At 49.3% G+C, this 15,255-nt stretch overlaps 1 protein-coding gene across 4 annotated transcripts in view; it reads left to right on the top strand.

Moving 5' to 3' along the window:
• Positions 1 to 15,255, top strand: part of LOC135067977 (collagen alpha-1(I) chain-like) — an 89,483-nt gene that overhangs the window by 47,630 nt on the left and 26,598 nt on the right. The window contains exon 4 of one of the 4 annotated variants that reach the window (XM_063964561.1): positions 471 to 748. The exons of the other annotated variants lie outside the window; for them this stretch is intronic. Within the exon in view, the coding sequence (XP_063820631.1) occupies positions 471 to 483 (13 nt within the window). The 3' untranslated portion in view covers positions 484 to 748. Of the gene's footprint in view, positions 1 to 470; positions 749 to 15,255 lie in introns of those variants that run through there. 4 annotated transcript variants of the gene reach the window in all.

The following is a 15,255-nucleotide window of genomic DNA, read 5'->3' on the forward strand; positions in this document are numbered from 1 at the left end:
CCAAATCTAACTCTCTCTGAACATGTTATATCTGCCCCCCCCCCCCTGCAGTGCACATAGTTTTGCCCAACTGCTAACAAATTTGCTGCTACAATCAGGTCTGAATTACCTCCTATATCCATACTTGCCTACTTTTGAAAAAGCATTTCAGTGAGATTGTGAAAGTAACACCTATCAGCGCGGACGTGTACTGCTACATCTGAGAGGCGTGTCATGAAAATGACTTACATCCAAATGTAAATGAGCCCCAAAGTTAGTAAGATCTACTTGCTGAAGAAAAGACTCTTATATTTTGCATGAGTTGTTTGTGTATTGTGTTTTACAAGAGGTTCCATATACTGTAAGTGGCCACAAGAAACCTTTAAAATGCATGTAGCCATGGGGATCATTGTGCCTTATAACTAATATATGGAAATGGCACTGACGACACCATTTGAATGTATGTATCTATCATTTCTTTTTTTTTTCAGGGAGATTGACTGACCATTCAGGGAGTGAGGGAGATTGCTGCTATTTCAGGGAGTCTCCTGCAGAATGAGGGAGGGTAGGCAACTATGCCTATATCCCATCTCATCCATAGGTTACCATGCTTTGAGTTGTACAAGAATGGTCAGATCTTATGATATTTGTGTACTGCTTCCCTTCTAGCATACATGCAGATGTGTCCTGTGTGCAGGACAACAAGAGCGTTTCTCAATTTTGATACTTTTTCCTCAGTTTGCAACTTAGGGGGTAATTCCAAGTTGATCGCAGCAGGAAATTTTTTAGCAGTTGTGCAAAACCATGTGCACTGCAGGGGGGGGGGGGGGGGTCAGATATAACGTGCAGAGAGAGTTAGATTTGGGTGGGTTATATAGTTTCTGTGCAGGGTAAATACTGGCTGCTTTATTTTTACACTGCAATTTAGATTGCAGATTGAACTCACCACACCCAAATCTAACTCTCTCTGCACATGTTATATCTGCCTCCCCTGCAGTGCACATGGTTTTTCCCAACTGCTAAAATATTTCCTGCTGCGATCAACTTGGAATTACCCCCTTAGTCCCCTTATACCGCTTTCAGATCACAAATGCCGGATCCCACCCGGGAAGAGAAACGTGTCCTTACCGAGTGGGATCCGGCATTTGCTCTGCTTTGCTGGCTTTCCGACCCGGCAATATACCGTGTCGGTTGCCATAGCAGCGGGGGGGAGGGGGGTTGTGACCCGCTAATTCGGGCAAAGTGCTTTCACATCGCACACTGACCCGTGTTGACACGGCAATATGCCGTATCGATACCGGGTTATTTGTGCGACGTGAAAGGGGTATTAGTGTACTATGTATGTAGCAATCTCAAACACAATAGAAGGAGCGCTGCCTGCAGGGGTGTGACTCAGCGGAGATGCCTGCCTCTGGGTTTCAAGCTATGAAGGAGCAGCTGTATGTACAGCAGCACTTGTCTGGTTCGCAGCAGGATCCAAGTGTGACTGCTGCTCTTCCAACGGAGCTGTGCGGCGCATTTACTGCTGCCGCAGAATAAATCCGCTCTGTCCCAGAAGCTCTGCTAACACCTGCAATAGGGAACAGTGCGGCTCCCGCCTGGTACCTCTCAGCCTGCACTGCAGCAAACAACAGTGCACCCGCTGCTGCTGGACTGTAAGATGGCACCCTTCGGTGAACGCTGATTCTGCATGCTACAACAGCTGTATCACAGCGTAGCTGGAGCCCAGCCAATTAACTGCGGGCTCCAGTCCCTGTAGACTGGCTGAGAGCACAATATATATAATTCTGTAAGTAATGTTTATATATGGATTCAGTATAATTTACCAGCTGACGGGATGCTGGCTGTCATCCCAACAGCGGCATCCCATCCGCCAGAATGCCGGCAGTGGGGTGAGTGCAATGAGTCCCCTTGCAGGCTCGCTGCGCTCACCACACTGCAGGCTCGGTGGCTCACTGCGCTTGCCATAGGATCTATTTCCACCCTATCCAGATCAAGCAACAGCATGCAGTTAGTAGCCGCCCATAATTTAATTCAAAGCAGCATTAAGCCTGCAGATTGGTGTAATTAGTCTGTAATGATTAGTATTCATTTAGACAGCTTAATATTAGTTTAGGCAGAGAGAGTTCTCACAGCCAAGGTTTTAATAAAGCACTTATCTGCAAAGCCTTATGTGTGTTTGTTAGTCGGAGTTAGCCAACTTCTTACCACACGGCTTTTAGCCGTAGCCAGAGGGATTTGATACAGTCCCTCCTTAAGGGCTTTATTAATACATTATTATACAGGTTACCGGCACTGCGGCTCACGGATCTGCCAGGAGGTTGTTGTCTAGCTGGGTGGACCGTGATGTTCTCTTAGCAGTGCTGAGGTTAAATCCAGGCTGTTGCAGTGCTTTGCTGTCTCAAAGGCAGAGGTTTAGCGAGGGTGGCTTGCCAGAAAAGATAGAGGGTGCGCTCTCCACCCCAGCGCCCCTCTCCCCTTCCCCTCGCCCTGCTATACCGCAGACCACTGTACAGCCAGTCGCAGAGCAGGAGGAGCAGAGGGGACACACACTGACTTGCACTCTGAGACTAGGCCAGAGGCGACAGCAGGATATACTGAAAGCCGGCACATGTCCTTTTTATATGGTTCACTGTGTACTTATTGCTGTGCAACAGGGTTACTTCTGTCCTGCAGCACCACTCTCTTCATCCCCTGCTGCAGCACCTCTCTCTGTCTAGCCCAGCTGCTGCAGCTCTCTGCCCCAGTTGCTGCATAATCTCTCTCTGCCCCAGCTTTTGCAACATCTCTCTCTTTGCAGCAGGGTACACTGGTATTCCACAGGGAATAACATCGGGGTGTAGAGTAGGATCTTGATCCGAGACACCAACAGGCTAAAAGCTTTGACTGTTCCCAAGATGCTCAGCGCTGCCTCCTTTATAACCCTACCTCCGTGCACAGGAGCTCAGTTTGTAAGTTGGTGCCTGCAGTGCAGGCAGGGCTGCTCCAGCAGCCCTAAGAAGAGCTATTTTAAAGAAGATAGAAGACTTCAAGCAGGGCCGTCTTTTCATATGGGCTCAATGGGCTCTTTTCCAAGGGCCCCAAGAGTATAAGGGCCCTAGACTGATAGCTGAGGGTCCCCTCTTTCCAGGGGTACCATATTTTTTAAAATCGGCCTTGGGGAACCGGAGATATCCAACTGGAAAGCAGTGGTCCCCATCCAAGCCAGTTAATTGCTCTTCCCAGCCACATATCTCGGGTTCTGTCTGACTTAGAGTTTTTATGAGGATATAACCCAAAAGCTGAGACTCTCCCCTTTTAGAAGACATTGGCAGGTTGTCTCTACTATGCCCAGAACCAGAGATCTCAGACTTCAAGCAGCTGGTCCCTGCTCCAGCTCCACACGTCTAATATGCAGTTTTAGATTTTCGTTGGTGAATTTCTCTTGCTCCTGAACTCTGATTTCCAAGTCCCCAGAACCTTCTGAAAGGCGGAACTCTCTAGTTTTTTTATCCCATTCAAAGCTAAGAAATATATTTTCAGGAACTTGAGATATCTGCAGTCAAGCAAGCTGCCATCCCACAGGAAAATGATAAATATTAAGCCCACTCCACTATCCTCTCCTCCCCTACGTATTAAACACCTCCTATCACCCTGGAATTCATGTACCAGGGCCATTTCATTCAGCCCAATGCCCCCTTCTACAGTTTAGCCCCATCTGTGCAGTAAAGGAGTAATTAGCAGAAATTACTGCTCCAGGTCCTACATGCTGAGCTGAAGACAGAACACGCCCTACCGCCAGCGGGACATCAAAGCTGTCGCTGATAGCACCCCCACCCCTACCGATGTATCGCTGGAGGATGGGTAGGGGGCCCAGTGCACTGCTGTGCCCAGGGGCCTACACTGCTGTTAAGACGGCCCTGACTTCAAGGGCTGCAGCAGAGGCACTCTAGTGCTAGATATCATTCTGATATCTCCTGCTGCAGCTCCATCACCTCCCCCAGCGGCGCTGTATACTCCCGCGTCCCTGGTTGCCGGGTACTTACAGCGGAGGCTCTGGTTCTTCACCCAGGGCACACACACTAACCGAAGTTCTCCGGGATCGCGTGGCCGCACTCAGGGAGGAGATAAGAGGGTCGCCCAGGCGGGACCCGCTGGAAATCGCGATCCGGCACGGCCATTAGGAGGCGGGCCGCATGCCCTGGCGTGGGCACTGTGGCCGTACAGGGACCCCACTAGACCAACAGGGCAAGGGCACAGGTCGAATTAGGCTACAATCCATTTTATTAAGGCCCGCAGCACCCGGTGGTGAAGTCCAGCAAGGGGATAATGCTCTGGCCTGTAGCCCCTCCCCCAGCCCCTGGGCGCCATTTAGAGTAAATGTTCCCGCCCTAGAGCTGCATCTCTCGGTTTCCCTCACTCCCTGTCAGCGCTTGGGCGCCATTACTCACAGCTGCGCTGATTCTGGGACTGCTGGGTGATGCCTCCTCTGTAAAAGCCGCCTGCATCATCAGTGCTGTGCATTTACAGGACACTGAAGTATTCTACATGTCGTTTAGACAGTGTTAGTTAAGAACAAGTGCATACTTCAGGGTTATTTAGTACTAGTACCCTGTGATATTCATCCAGTTTTTACTGTGCATTGATATATCTGTTTATATAAATAGCTTTACTCAGTGGATAGTATTGCTAGTCCAGTGCAGTTTTATTGTTTGTCATAATTCCTGCATTGTACATGTGACTGTGTGTGTGTGCATATAGCTGCTGGGTGATTTCTACTCCGTGTATCTCACTCCTACTGCTATCTCTATATTCTGTAACCTGAGGGGGCTCAGTGTGTCAGAGTTATTAGATAATACAGGTATTTCACATGATATACGTCATTTGTATTTTTCTCTGTGTTTTTCAGTCACATTTTACCTCCGAAATCCTCTGTTTGTGCTGTCACACTGCATGGGGGGTTTGTGTTAGGTATTCTATCTCCTGATATTGTACTGTGTCGCCCGTGGTTTACGCTTTCACATACCTCCCAACTGTCCCGATTTTCGCGGGACAGTCCCGTTTTTTGGGGACTGTCCCGCTGTCCCACCCGCGGGCCGCAGTGTCCCGCGGTGGGGGGGGGCAGTTGGGAGTCTCTGTCTGTCGCTGCCCTGCTTAGCAGAGCAGCGTTGAATAGACGCTGTGCGCATGCGCACAGCGTCTATTCAGGGGAGTCAGAGGGAGAGGGGGCATGCCAGCGGCTCACAGAGCGCTAGGCATGCCCCCTCAGTGACGAAAACGGGGCGTGGCTCGCGAACGTGGTCTTCCCACGAAGACACGCCCCCTTTTTAGACCACGCCCCTTTTCCGGGAACGCGCGTGTGTCCCTCTTTGGAGAAACACAAAGTTGGGAGGTATGCTTTCATATTATGTCAGCTACAGGGAGCGATAAGTCTGGGGCTGATTCCGCCGTGCGCGGTTATGATGTCCCAGATGCATATGAGGGTAACATGGCTGTGGAGGGTTCAGGTTTTGGGGGTTCTGTACCCCCCAGTCAGTTTGTAACAACGGGTGCACATCAGGGCCCGCCTTGGGCTGCCTTTTCTAATTTACTGACTACGCTGGTAACTAGACTTGCGCCCCCAATGGGACCTCATGTGCATTATCAGCCTTATATGGTCCCTGCGGTTAATCCACTCAGATACAGCACTTGAATAACTCTTTGGATAAACATATTCCTGACCCTCGCCCGCCTAAGACTACACCTAAGAAGTTCTCTAAGTGGGCTGTTACTACCTCTCAATCCACGCATGTTCCGGATACCTCTTCCGATGAAGATAGCGTGTATACTGACCCCACAGACTCTGATCATGACGTTTCTGATGGGGAATCTGTTTCACAGGTGGATGTTCCTGATCTCTTGGAGGCTGTCAGGCTCATTCTTCAGATTGATGATGATCCTGAGTCTGCTACTACATCTAAGAAACTGGACAGGTTCAAACGTCAGAAGGTTACTAAATTGGTTTTACCTCATTCTGACCACTTGGTTCACATACGTCAGGAATCCTGGGAGAACCCAGGAAAGAAATTCACCCCTGCACAAGAAGATGCTAGCCCGCTATCCCCTTCCGGCAGAATTGAGTAAAAATTGGGAAACACCACCGCCGGTGGACTCGCAAATCGCTTGGCTGGTGGTGTCATCTGCTCTGCCTGTCACTACCGTCACTTCTCTCAAGGAGCCGACGGATAAGCGTGTGGAGGGCTGCTGAAAAGCTGTCTTTCTGCTGTGGGGTACACTGGGCTCCACAAGGATTAACACCGGGGTGTAGAGTAGGATCTTGATCCGAGGCACCAACAGGCTCAAAGTTTTTGACTGTTCCCAAGATGCACAGTGCCGCCTCCTCTATAACCCTGCCTCCATGCCAGTGAGCTCAGTTTGTAAGTTGGTGCCTTGCAGTATGTGTAGGCACTTTACAGGTGGCTGCCTTAAGCAGCCTTTTCAGAGTTTATTTTACTAAGACTGAACAGAGGAATCTGTATGAAGACTTCAAGGGCTGCTGCTGGCAAAGTCTCAGAGACTTTCCAGCTTGCAGCTCCATCACCCCCAGCAGCGCTGGAAACTCCCACGCCGGGGTTGCCGGGTCACTGCAGCGGAGACGCAGGCTTCTTCCTAAATGTGAGTCACACACATGCCACTGTCTCCCGGATCGCGGGGCCGCAGACAAGGGGGAGGTAAGGGGCTCTTGTGCCGCACTTTACCGCGATCCAGCGCAGCCGTAGGAGGCAGGCCGCACGTGCGCTGGCATCGACACTGAGTACTGGGCAGCTGCTCCACTAGCCACCAGGTATTATTTTGGGCACATGTCAGGGGGATTTAGTACCAGTTCCCCCCGTTTTGTTGTTCTGCCCGCACACCCGGTGGGGATGCCAACAGGGGGAGCAGGCTGGACCTGAGGCCCCTCCCCCCAGCCCCAGGGCGCCATTTATACAATGTTCCCGCCCTGTAGCTGCTTCCTTCTCCTTCACTCCTGGTCAGCGGCCATTACAGATAAAGCCTTGCTGTTCCTGGGATTGCTGGGGCAAATCCTCCTCTGTGGAACCGCCTGACTGCCAGTGCTGTGCTTCCTACAGAACACTTGAGTATTCTACCTGTCACTGGGACTGTGTTAGTTAAGAAAGAGTGCATACATTCAAGGTTGTGTGGTACATACACCCTGTGATATACATCCAGTGCTTACTGTGTTTGTTATATCTATAGTTATCACATATAGCTATACTGAGTATTACTTTGTATTGCCAGTCCAGTGCAGTTTATGGTACATATTTTCTGCATGGTACACTTGTGACTATATTTGTGTGTGTGCATGTAGCTGCTGCATGGTTGCCTTATTGCAGGGTATTTCACTCAGCGTGCTATTCCTATATTACTATACCTGTGGGGGCCAAGTGTTTCAGGGTTTTTTCCATAAATAATATAGGATTTCTATCACAAGATATACTGACGGGGTATTTTTACTTGTGATTTATAGTCCCCATATATTCTATATCTATTGAACTCCCGGTCTGTGCCATCTTAGGCTTCTTTTCTGAGAGTTCTTGCTAAGTATAGCGCTGCTATACTTTGTACTGGGTTGCCCATTATTGTGCACATAGTTATGTCTGCTAGACGTGGCAACGACGTTGGGGCCTCTCCCACACTGCATGGTAGTGAGGCCGCAGACGTAATGGAGGATAATTTGGCAGCTGAGAGTTCAAGTTCAGGGTTCCTTACCCCCCAGTGGGTCGGTAGCGCTTGGGGCATCACAGGACCCACCTTGGGCTACATTCTCCACATTGTTAAACACACATGTGACTAAATTGACGCCCCCTGTGGATCCACCTCTGCCACTACCACAGTTTATGGTCCCTGCTGTGAACCCGCCATGGGCGGACCAGCTTTCCACTCAGTTACAGCATTTGAGCAGATCCATGTCTAAATCTAAGGGTCACTCTCGCCCGCATAAGACTAAGTTGTCTTCTAAAAGGGCCATTACCTCCTCCCAATCCACGGCTTTAACCAACACGTCCTCTGAGGAGGACGGTGCATATACTGACCCCCCCAGACACTGACGCTGATGTTTCAGATGGGGAGGGGAAATCATATGTGGATGTCTCGGATTTGATTGAGGCGATACGGCTCATTCTTCAAGTGTCTGATGATTCTGAGCCTGAAACTGTATCCAAGAAACCGGATAGGTTTAAGCGTAAGAAGGTGGTTAAACAAGTTTTACCCTATTCTAAACACCTGGTTGACATACGTCAGGAATCCTGGGAAAATCCGAGGACAAAATTTACACCGAATAAGAGACTGTTGGCTCGCTATCCTCTCTCTGCGGAGGTGTGTAAAAATTGGAAAACTCCTCCGCCTGTAGATTCTCATGTGGCGCGTATGGTTGTTTCCTCAGCTCTGCCAGTAACTACCGTCACTTCTCTGAAGGAACCGACGGATCGTCGTGTGGAGGGCTGTTTAAAAGCGATTTATACCCTTTTGGGGGCTCTGCAAAGGCCAACTATTGCAGCGACTTGGGCTGCTGAAGCTTTTGAGGCGTGGGCTCAGGAACTTGAGGCGTAACTGCCTTCTGATGCATCTGAGCATGCTCGACAATGTCTCTCTGTACCGGCCTTCGATGCCGGGATGCTCGCGGCCAAGGCTGCTACTGTATCCGTTTTGGCCAGACGTATCCTTTGGTTGAGATCCTGGTCGGTGGATTTGGATTCCAAGAAAAGCCTGGAGGTGCTTCCTTTCAAGGAAGACATTCTCTTTGGAGAAGACCTCAATAAGATTGTGGCTGATCTGGCTACTGCTAAAACAGCTTGCCTACCTAGTACGGCTCCTTCCGCACAGAAGGATAAAAGTACTTTCCCTCTGCCCTTTTGTACTCCAGGTAAAACAAAAGGTCAGGCGTACCCAAAGCAAGCTCGTGCTTCCAGACCTGCCAAGCCCAGACCGAAGCGTTCCTGTGCCGCCCGTCAGCCAGCTTCCAAAACTGACAAGCCTGCCACATGACGGGACGGGCCTCCTTCTAGGTTTTGCCCAGGAATGGTTGAAGACCACTTCAGATACCTGGGTGAGGGAAGTCACCGCTCGAGGTTACGCCATACCTTCCAGAAATTGCCACCCTCATCGATTTTGCCTGACAGATGTGCCTCTGGATCCGGCAAAAGCAAACACGTTGCACTTGGTGGTACATTCCCTCCTGTCCACAGGAGTGGTGGTACAGGTGCCTCTGACCCAGAGGGGCAAGGGGTTCTATTCACCGCTGTTTCTAGTCCCGAAACCGAACGGGTCCTTGAGGCCCATTCTCAATCTGAAGTCCTTGTGCAGGTCTCCAAGTTCCACATGAAAACGCTGCACTCTATTGTTCTGGCTATGGAGCCTGGTGACTATATGGTCTCCCTGGACATACAGGATGCCTACCTACATATTCCTATTGCGTATCTCATCAGCAGTACCTGCGGTTTGCGGTGGGCAATCTTCATTACCAATTTCGGGTGTTACCCTTTGGTTTGACAACGGTTCCGCGAGTTTTCACCAAAGTTATGGCGGTCATGACGGCTACACTCCGCCGTCAAGGGGTCAGGATACTACCATACCTAGATGATTTGTTGATCTTGGCAGGTTCCCCAGAACTTCTCCTGTGTCATCTCGATTTGACGGTCCAGTGCATGAAAGTCCACGGGTGGCTGATCAACTGGAAGAAATCCTCCCTGGTTCCGGCTCGGAGCATGGTACACCTGGGAGCGTTATTGGACACCCACAACCAGCGGTTGTTCTTGTCTCGGGAGAAAGTCCTGAAACTTCAGGACAAGATCCATTGCTTCCTATCCTGTCCGCAAGTCTCGATTCATTCGGCGATGCAAGTGCTAGGTCTCATGGTGTCGGCTTTCGACATTGTGGAGTGTGCTCAATTCCATTCTCGCCCCCTGCAGAAGTTGATTCTGTCCAAGTGTGATGTCCTGCCTCACCGGATCAGATCTCACATGATCTCCCTATCTCCGGAGGTCCGCCTGTCACTGTGCTGGTGGCTGCAGGACCAACAATTGAGCAGGGGTCGTCCCTTCTGGATATCCAACTGGGTCCTGCTGACGACAGATGCCAGTCTGAGAGGTTGGGGCGCGGTGTTGGAACAACACTCTCTTCAGGGTCAGTGGACCAAGGAGGAGTCGCTACTCCCGATAAACATTCTGGAACTGCGGCAGTGTTCAGTGCGTTGACAATGGCCCAGCATCTAATACAGAACAGACCTGTTCAAGTACAATCGGACAATGCCACCACGGTGGCGTATATCATTCATCAGGGCGGCACTCGAAGCCGCATGGCAATGAGGGAAGTATCAAGAATTCTTCAGTGGGCAGAATGGCATCTCCCGGCCATATCAGCAGTTTTCTTTCCGGGGCGTTCTGAACTGGGAGGCGGACTATCTCAGTCGTCAGGACGTGCACGTACATCCAGAGGTGTTTAAACTTCTCGTGGACAAGTGGGGTCTCCCAGATGTGGACCTGATGGCATCTCGACACAATCACAAGGTTCCGGTCTTCGGAGCAAGAACAAGGGATCCTCAAGTGGCGTTCGTGGATGCCATATCAATCCCGTGGAACTTTCGGCTGCCGTATGTGTTCCCTCCGGTGTCACTCCTGCCCAGAGTAATACGGAAGTTCAAGCAAGAAGGAGGAAACCTACGTCTAGTCGCTCCAGCGTGGCCCAGGTGGCACTGGTTCTCCAATCTACAGGGCCTCTCGTTGGATCGGCCCCTTCTACTTCCACAACGACCAGACCTCCTCGTTCAGGGCCCTTGTGTTTACCAGGATTTGCCCCGTCTGGCTTTGACGGCATGGCTCTTGAAGCTTCCGTCCTGAGGGCTAAGGGTTTTTCTGAGGCGGTCGTTCAAACTATGTTGAAGGCCCGTAAGCCGGATTCTGCTCGAATATACCATAGGGACTGGAATGCTTACTTTACTTGGTGTGCGTCTCACAATCATGACTTTTTCAGGTTTAGTACGGCCAAACTATTGGCTTTTCTACAACAAGGCCTGGACTTGGGCCTGCGTCTGGCTTCCCTCAAGGTTCATATCTCTGCCTTGTCTGTTTGGTTTCAGAGAAAGATTGCTACCCTGCCTGATGTTCATACATTCACTCAGGGTGTGTTGTAGATTCAACCTCCTTATGTGCCAGCTGTGGCCCCCTGGGATCTGTCGGTGGTTTTCTCCGTTTGAGCCTCTTACCTCTACTGACCTTAAGTGGCTTTCCCTTAAGGTGTTTTTCTTGCTGGCTATTGCTTCAGCTAGAAGGGTCTCGGACTTGGGTGCCTTATCCTGTAAGTCTCCCTATTTGATTTTTTACCGTGACTGGGCATTTCTTAGAACACGGCCAGGTTATTTACCCAAGGTGGTGTCTTCCTTCCACCTTAACCAGGAGATTGTGGTTCCGGCCTTTAATTCTCCTGAGTTGTCTTCCAAAGAGCAGTCTTTGGATGTGGTACGGTCTCTTCGCATCTATGTAAAGAGAACTTCCTCCGTTAGGAAATCCGATTCTCTTTTTGTGTTGTTTGGTTTTCACAAACGTGGCTGGCCTGCTTCCAAGCAGACTTTGGCCAGATGGATTAGAATGGTGATTGCACATGCTTATGTACAGGCTGGTCGTCCGGTTCCTGCTACCATCAAAGCCCATTCTACTCGGTCGGTTGGACCTTCTTGGGCGGCCCACCATGGTGCGACCCTTGAACAATTGTGCAAGGCGGCTACATGGTCCTCAAGGAACACGTTCATTAGGTTCTATGCCTTTGACACTGCCGCTTCCCAGGATGCTTCCTTTGGACGCCGGGTTCTTGTGCCCGCTACAGTGCATTGGGCTGGTTAATGAAACTGAGCTCACTGGCATGGAGGCAGGGTTATAGAGGAGGCGGCGCTGTGCATCTTGGGAACAGTCAAAGCTTTTAGCCGGTTGGTGCCTCGGATCAAGATCCTACTCTGCACCCCGATATTATTCCCTGTGTAATCCAGTTTACCTCGCAGAAAGAGATTTAACAAAGGTAAGTTCTTACCATAAATCTTGTTATACCGTTGCAGGGGCTGCACATAGGCCCACCATTGCGGCCACTGGGGCCGTAGAAGCTATTTAGGTGTGGGCTCAGGAAATGGATGCTGAGTTTCCGTCCAATTTTTCTGAACATGCCAGACAATGTTTCTCTTATATTGTCATGACATCTCATTACATTAAAGAAGCAGTTTCAGATGCAGGTGTTCTGGCGGCCAAGGCTGCTACGATATCCATTTTGGCTCGCCGTATTCTCTGGTTACGGTCCTGGTCGGTGGACTTGGACTCTATAAAAACCCTGGAGGTGCTCCCGTTTAAAGGAAACATCCTCTTTGGTGAGGGTCGCAACAAGTTTGTTGCTGACTTGGCGTCTGCTAAGACTGCATGTCTTCCTAGTACTTCTCCTTTGGCCCCGAAGGCTAAGAGTACTTCCTTTCATTCCTTTCGCCCTCCGGGTAAAGCAAAGGGTCAGGCGTACCCGAAACAGTCTCGCACTTCCAAAACCACCAAGCCCAAGCCTAAACGTGCCTGGGCTGCCCGTCAGTCGGCTTCCAAATCTGAGAAGCCTGCGGCATGACGAGGCGGGCCTCCCTCTGGTTCTTACCATAAATCTCCTTTTCCTGGAAGCTGCAGCACATGTCTCTACTTCAGATGCTGAAGCACCTCTCTCTGCCCCGGATGCTGCAGCACCTCTCTCTACATCGATGTTGCAGCACCTCTCTGCTCCAGCTGCTGCTGTAGTACCTCACTCTGCCTCTCAGGCAGCTGCAGCACCTCTCTCTGCCCCTCAGGCAATTCTGGGACATTATTTGCATTGAGGCATAGTGGATCATCAGTTCTGGGATGACAGTTCTAGGGTAGTATTTTCATTGAGCTATTGCTGGGATTTTAAGTTGGGGGTGGGGGGGCTGTTTTAGGGCATTATTTTCATTGTGGCATAGGGAGATTCTCAGGGTGGGGGTGGGGGGTGTTATGTTTTGGGGCATTATTTTCATTGAGAGATTGGGGGGTTATCAGGTCTGTGGGAGGTCACATTTGGAGCATAATTTTTATTAAGAGATTGGGCATGTGTGAGGTCAGGTCAGTTGGGGCATACATAGTTTTTATTTATTTATTTGAATTAAACATGTAAATAGTTAACTACTATTATTGCGGCTCTACCATGTCGTAACATGTATAAGGTGCTCTATCATGGTGCAACGTGTATATGGGGATCTACTATGGCGTAATGTTTCTAAGTGACTCTACTGTGACGTAACGTGTGTAAGCAGCGCTACTGTGGCGTAACATATATAAGCAGCTCTACTGTGGCATAACGTATATAAGCAGGTCTACTGTGTGGCGTAACATGTACAGTGGGGCAAAAAAATAGTTGGACAGACACCGATTGTGTAAGTTGACCCACTTAAAAAGATGAGAGAAGTCTGTAATTTCATCATAGGTACACTTCAACTGTGAGAGACAGAATCTGGAAAAAAAACTAGGAAATCACATTGTATGATTTATAAACAATTTATTTGTATATTCTTGTGGAAAATAAATATTTGGACAATCAAAAATTTTAACTCAATACTTTGTAATATAACCTGGGTTGGCAATTACAGAGGTTAAAAACTCACACACACTGTAGCAGGTATTTTGTCCCACTCTTCCTTGCAGATCTTCTCTAGATCTGTCATGTTTTGGGGCTGTCGCCTGGCAACACGGACTTTCAACTCCCTACACAGATTTTCTATTGGGTTGAGGTCTGGAGACTGGGTAGGCCACTCCAGGACCTTGAAATGCTTCTTACGGAGCCAATCCTTAGTTGCCCGGGCGGTGTGTTTGGGGTCATTGTCATGCTGGAAGACCCAGCCACGTTCCATCTTCAATGCTCTTACTGAGGGAAGGAGGTTTTTGCCCAAAATCTCACAATACATGGCCCCATTCATCATCTCCTTAATACAGATCAGTCGTCCTGTGCCCTTTGCAAGAAAGCAGCCTCAAAGCATGATGTTTCCTCCCCCATGCTTCACAGTGGATATGGTGTTCTTGAAATGCCACTCATTCTCCCTCCAAACACGGCGAGTGGAGTTTATAACAAAAAGTTTGATTTTGCTCTCATCTGACCACATTACATTCTCCCAATCCTCCTCTGGATCATCCAGATGGTCACTGGCAAACTTTAGGCAGGCCTGGACATGTGCTGGCTTAAGCAGGGGGACATTTCAGGCGCTGCAGGATTTCAATCCATAACAACGTAGTGTGTTAGTAATGGTAACCTTTGTGAATGTGGTCCCAGCTCTCTTGAGGTCATTGACCAGATACCCCCGTGTAGTCCTGGGCTGATTCCTCACCATTCTCAAAATCATTGATACCCCACGCGGTGAGATCTTGCATGGAGCCCCAGGTTGAGGGAGATTGTCAGTGATCTTGTATTTCTTCCATTTTTTTTATAATTGCGCCAACAGTTGATCTCTTCTCACCAAGCTGCTTGCCTATTGTAAAGTAGCTCATCCCAGCCTTGTGCAGCTCTACAATTTTGTCCCTGGTATCCTTAGACAGCTCTCTGGTCTTGGCCTGGGTGGAGAGGTAGCAGTCTGACTGTTTGAGGGTGTGGACAGGTGTCTTTTATACAGACAAACCAGTTCAAACAGGTGCCATTAATAGAGGTAATGAGTGGGGGATGGAAGAGCTTCTTAAAGAAGTAACAGGTCTGTGAGAGCCAGAAATCTTGCTGCTTGGTAGGTGTCCAAATATTTATTTTCCGCAAGAATATACAAATAAATTGTTTAAAAATCATACAATGTGATTTCCTAGGTTTTTTTTTCAGATTCTGTCTCTCACAGTTGAAGTGTACCTATGATGGAAATTACAGACCTCTCTCATCTTTTTAAGTGGGTCAACTTGCACAATCGGTGGTTGTCCAAATACTTTTTTGCCCTACTGTATAAGCAGTTCTACTGTGTTGTAACGTGTATAAGTGGCTGTACTATGTGGTGTAACGTGTGTAAGCAGCTCTACTGTGGCGAAACGTGTATAAGCAGATTTACTGTGTGGCGTGAAGTGTATAAGCAGCTCTACTGTGCGGTGTATTGTGAATTAGTACTATTCTGTGATCACACCCCTTCCCCATGAAGCCACACCCCTATATTTTAGTTGCGCACGTTTGGCGCGCACTGTCCATATCTTAAACATCTGGTGCACCCAAAGGAAACTTTCACACTGAGCTCCACAAGGTCTTGAACTGGCCCTGTCACCAATTTAG

The sequence above is a fragment of the Pseudophryne corroboree genome, chromosome 1 (genome assembly GCF_028390025.1).
Source record: "Pseudophryne corroboree isolate aPseCor3 chromosome 1, aPseCor3.hap2, whole genome shotgun sequence".
Taxonomy (NCBI): domain Eukaryota; kingdom Metazoa; phylum Chordata; class Amphibia; order Anura; family Myobatrachidae; genus Pseudophryne; species Pseudophryne corroboree.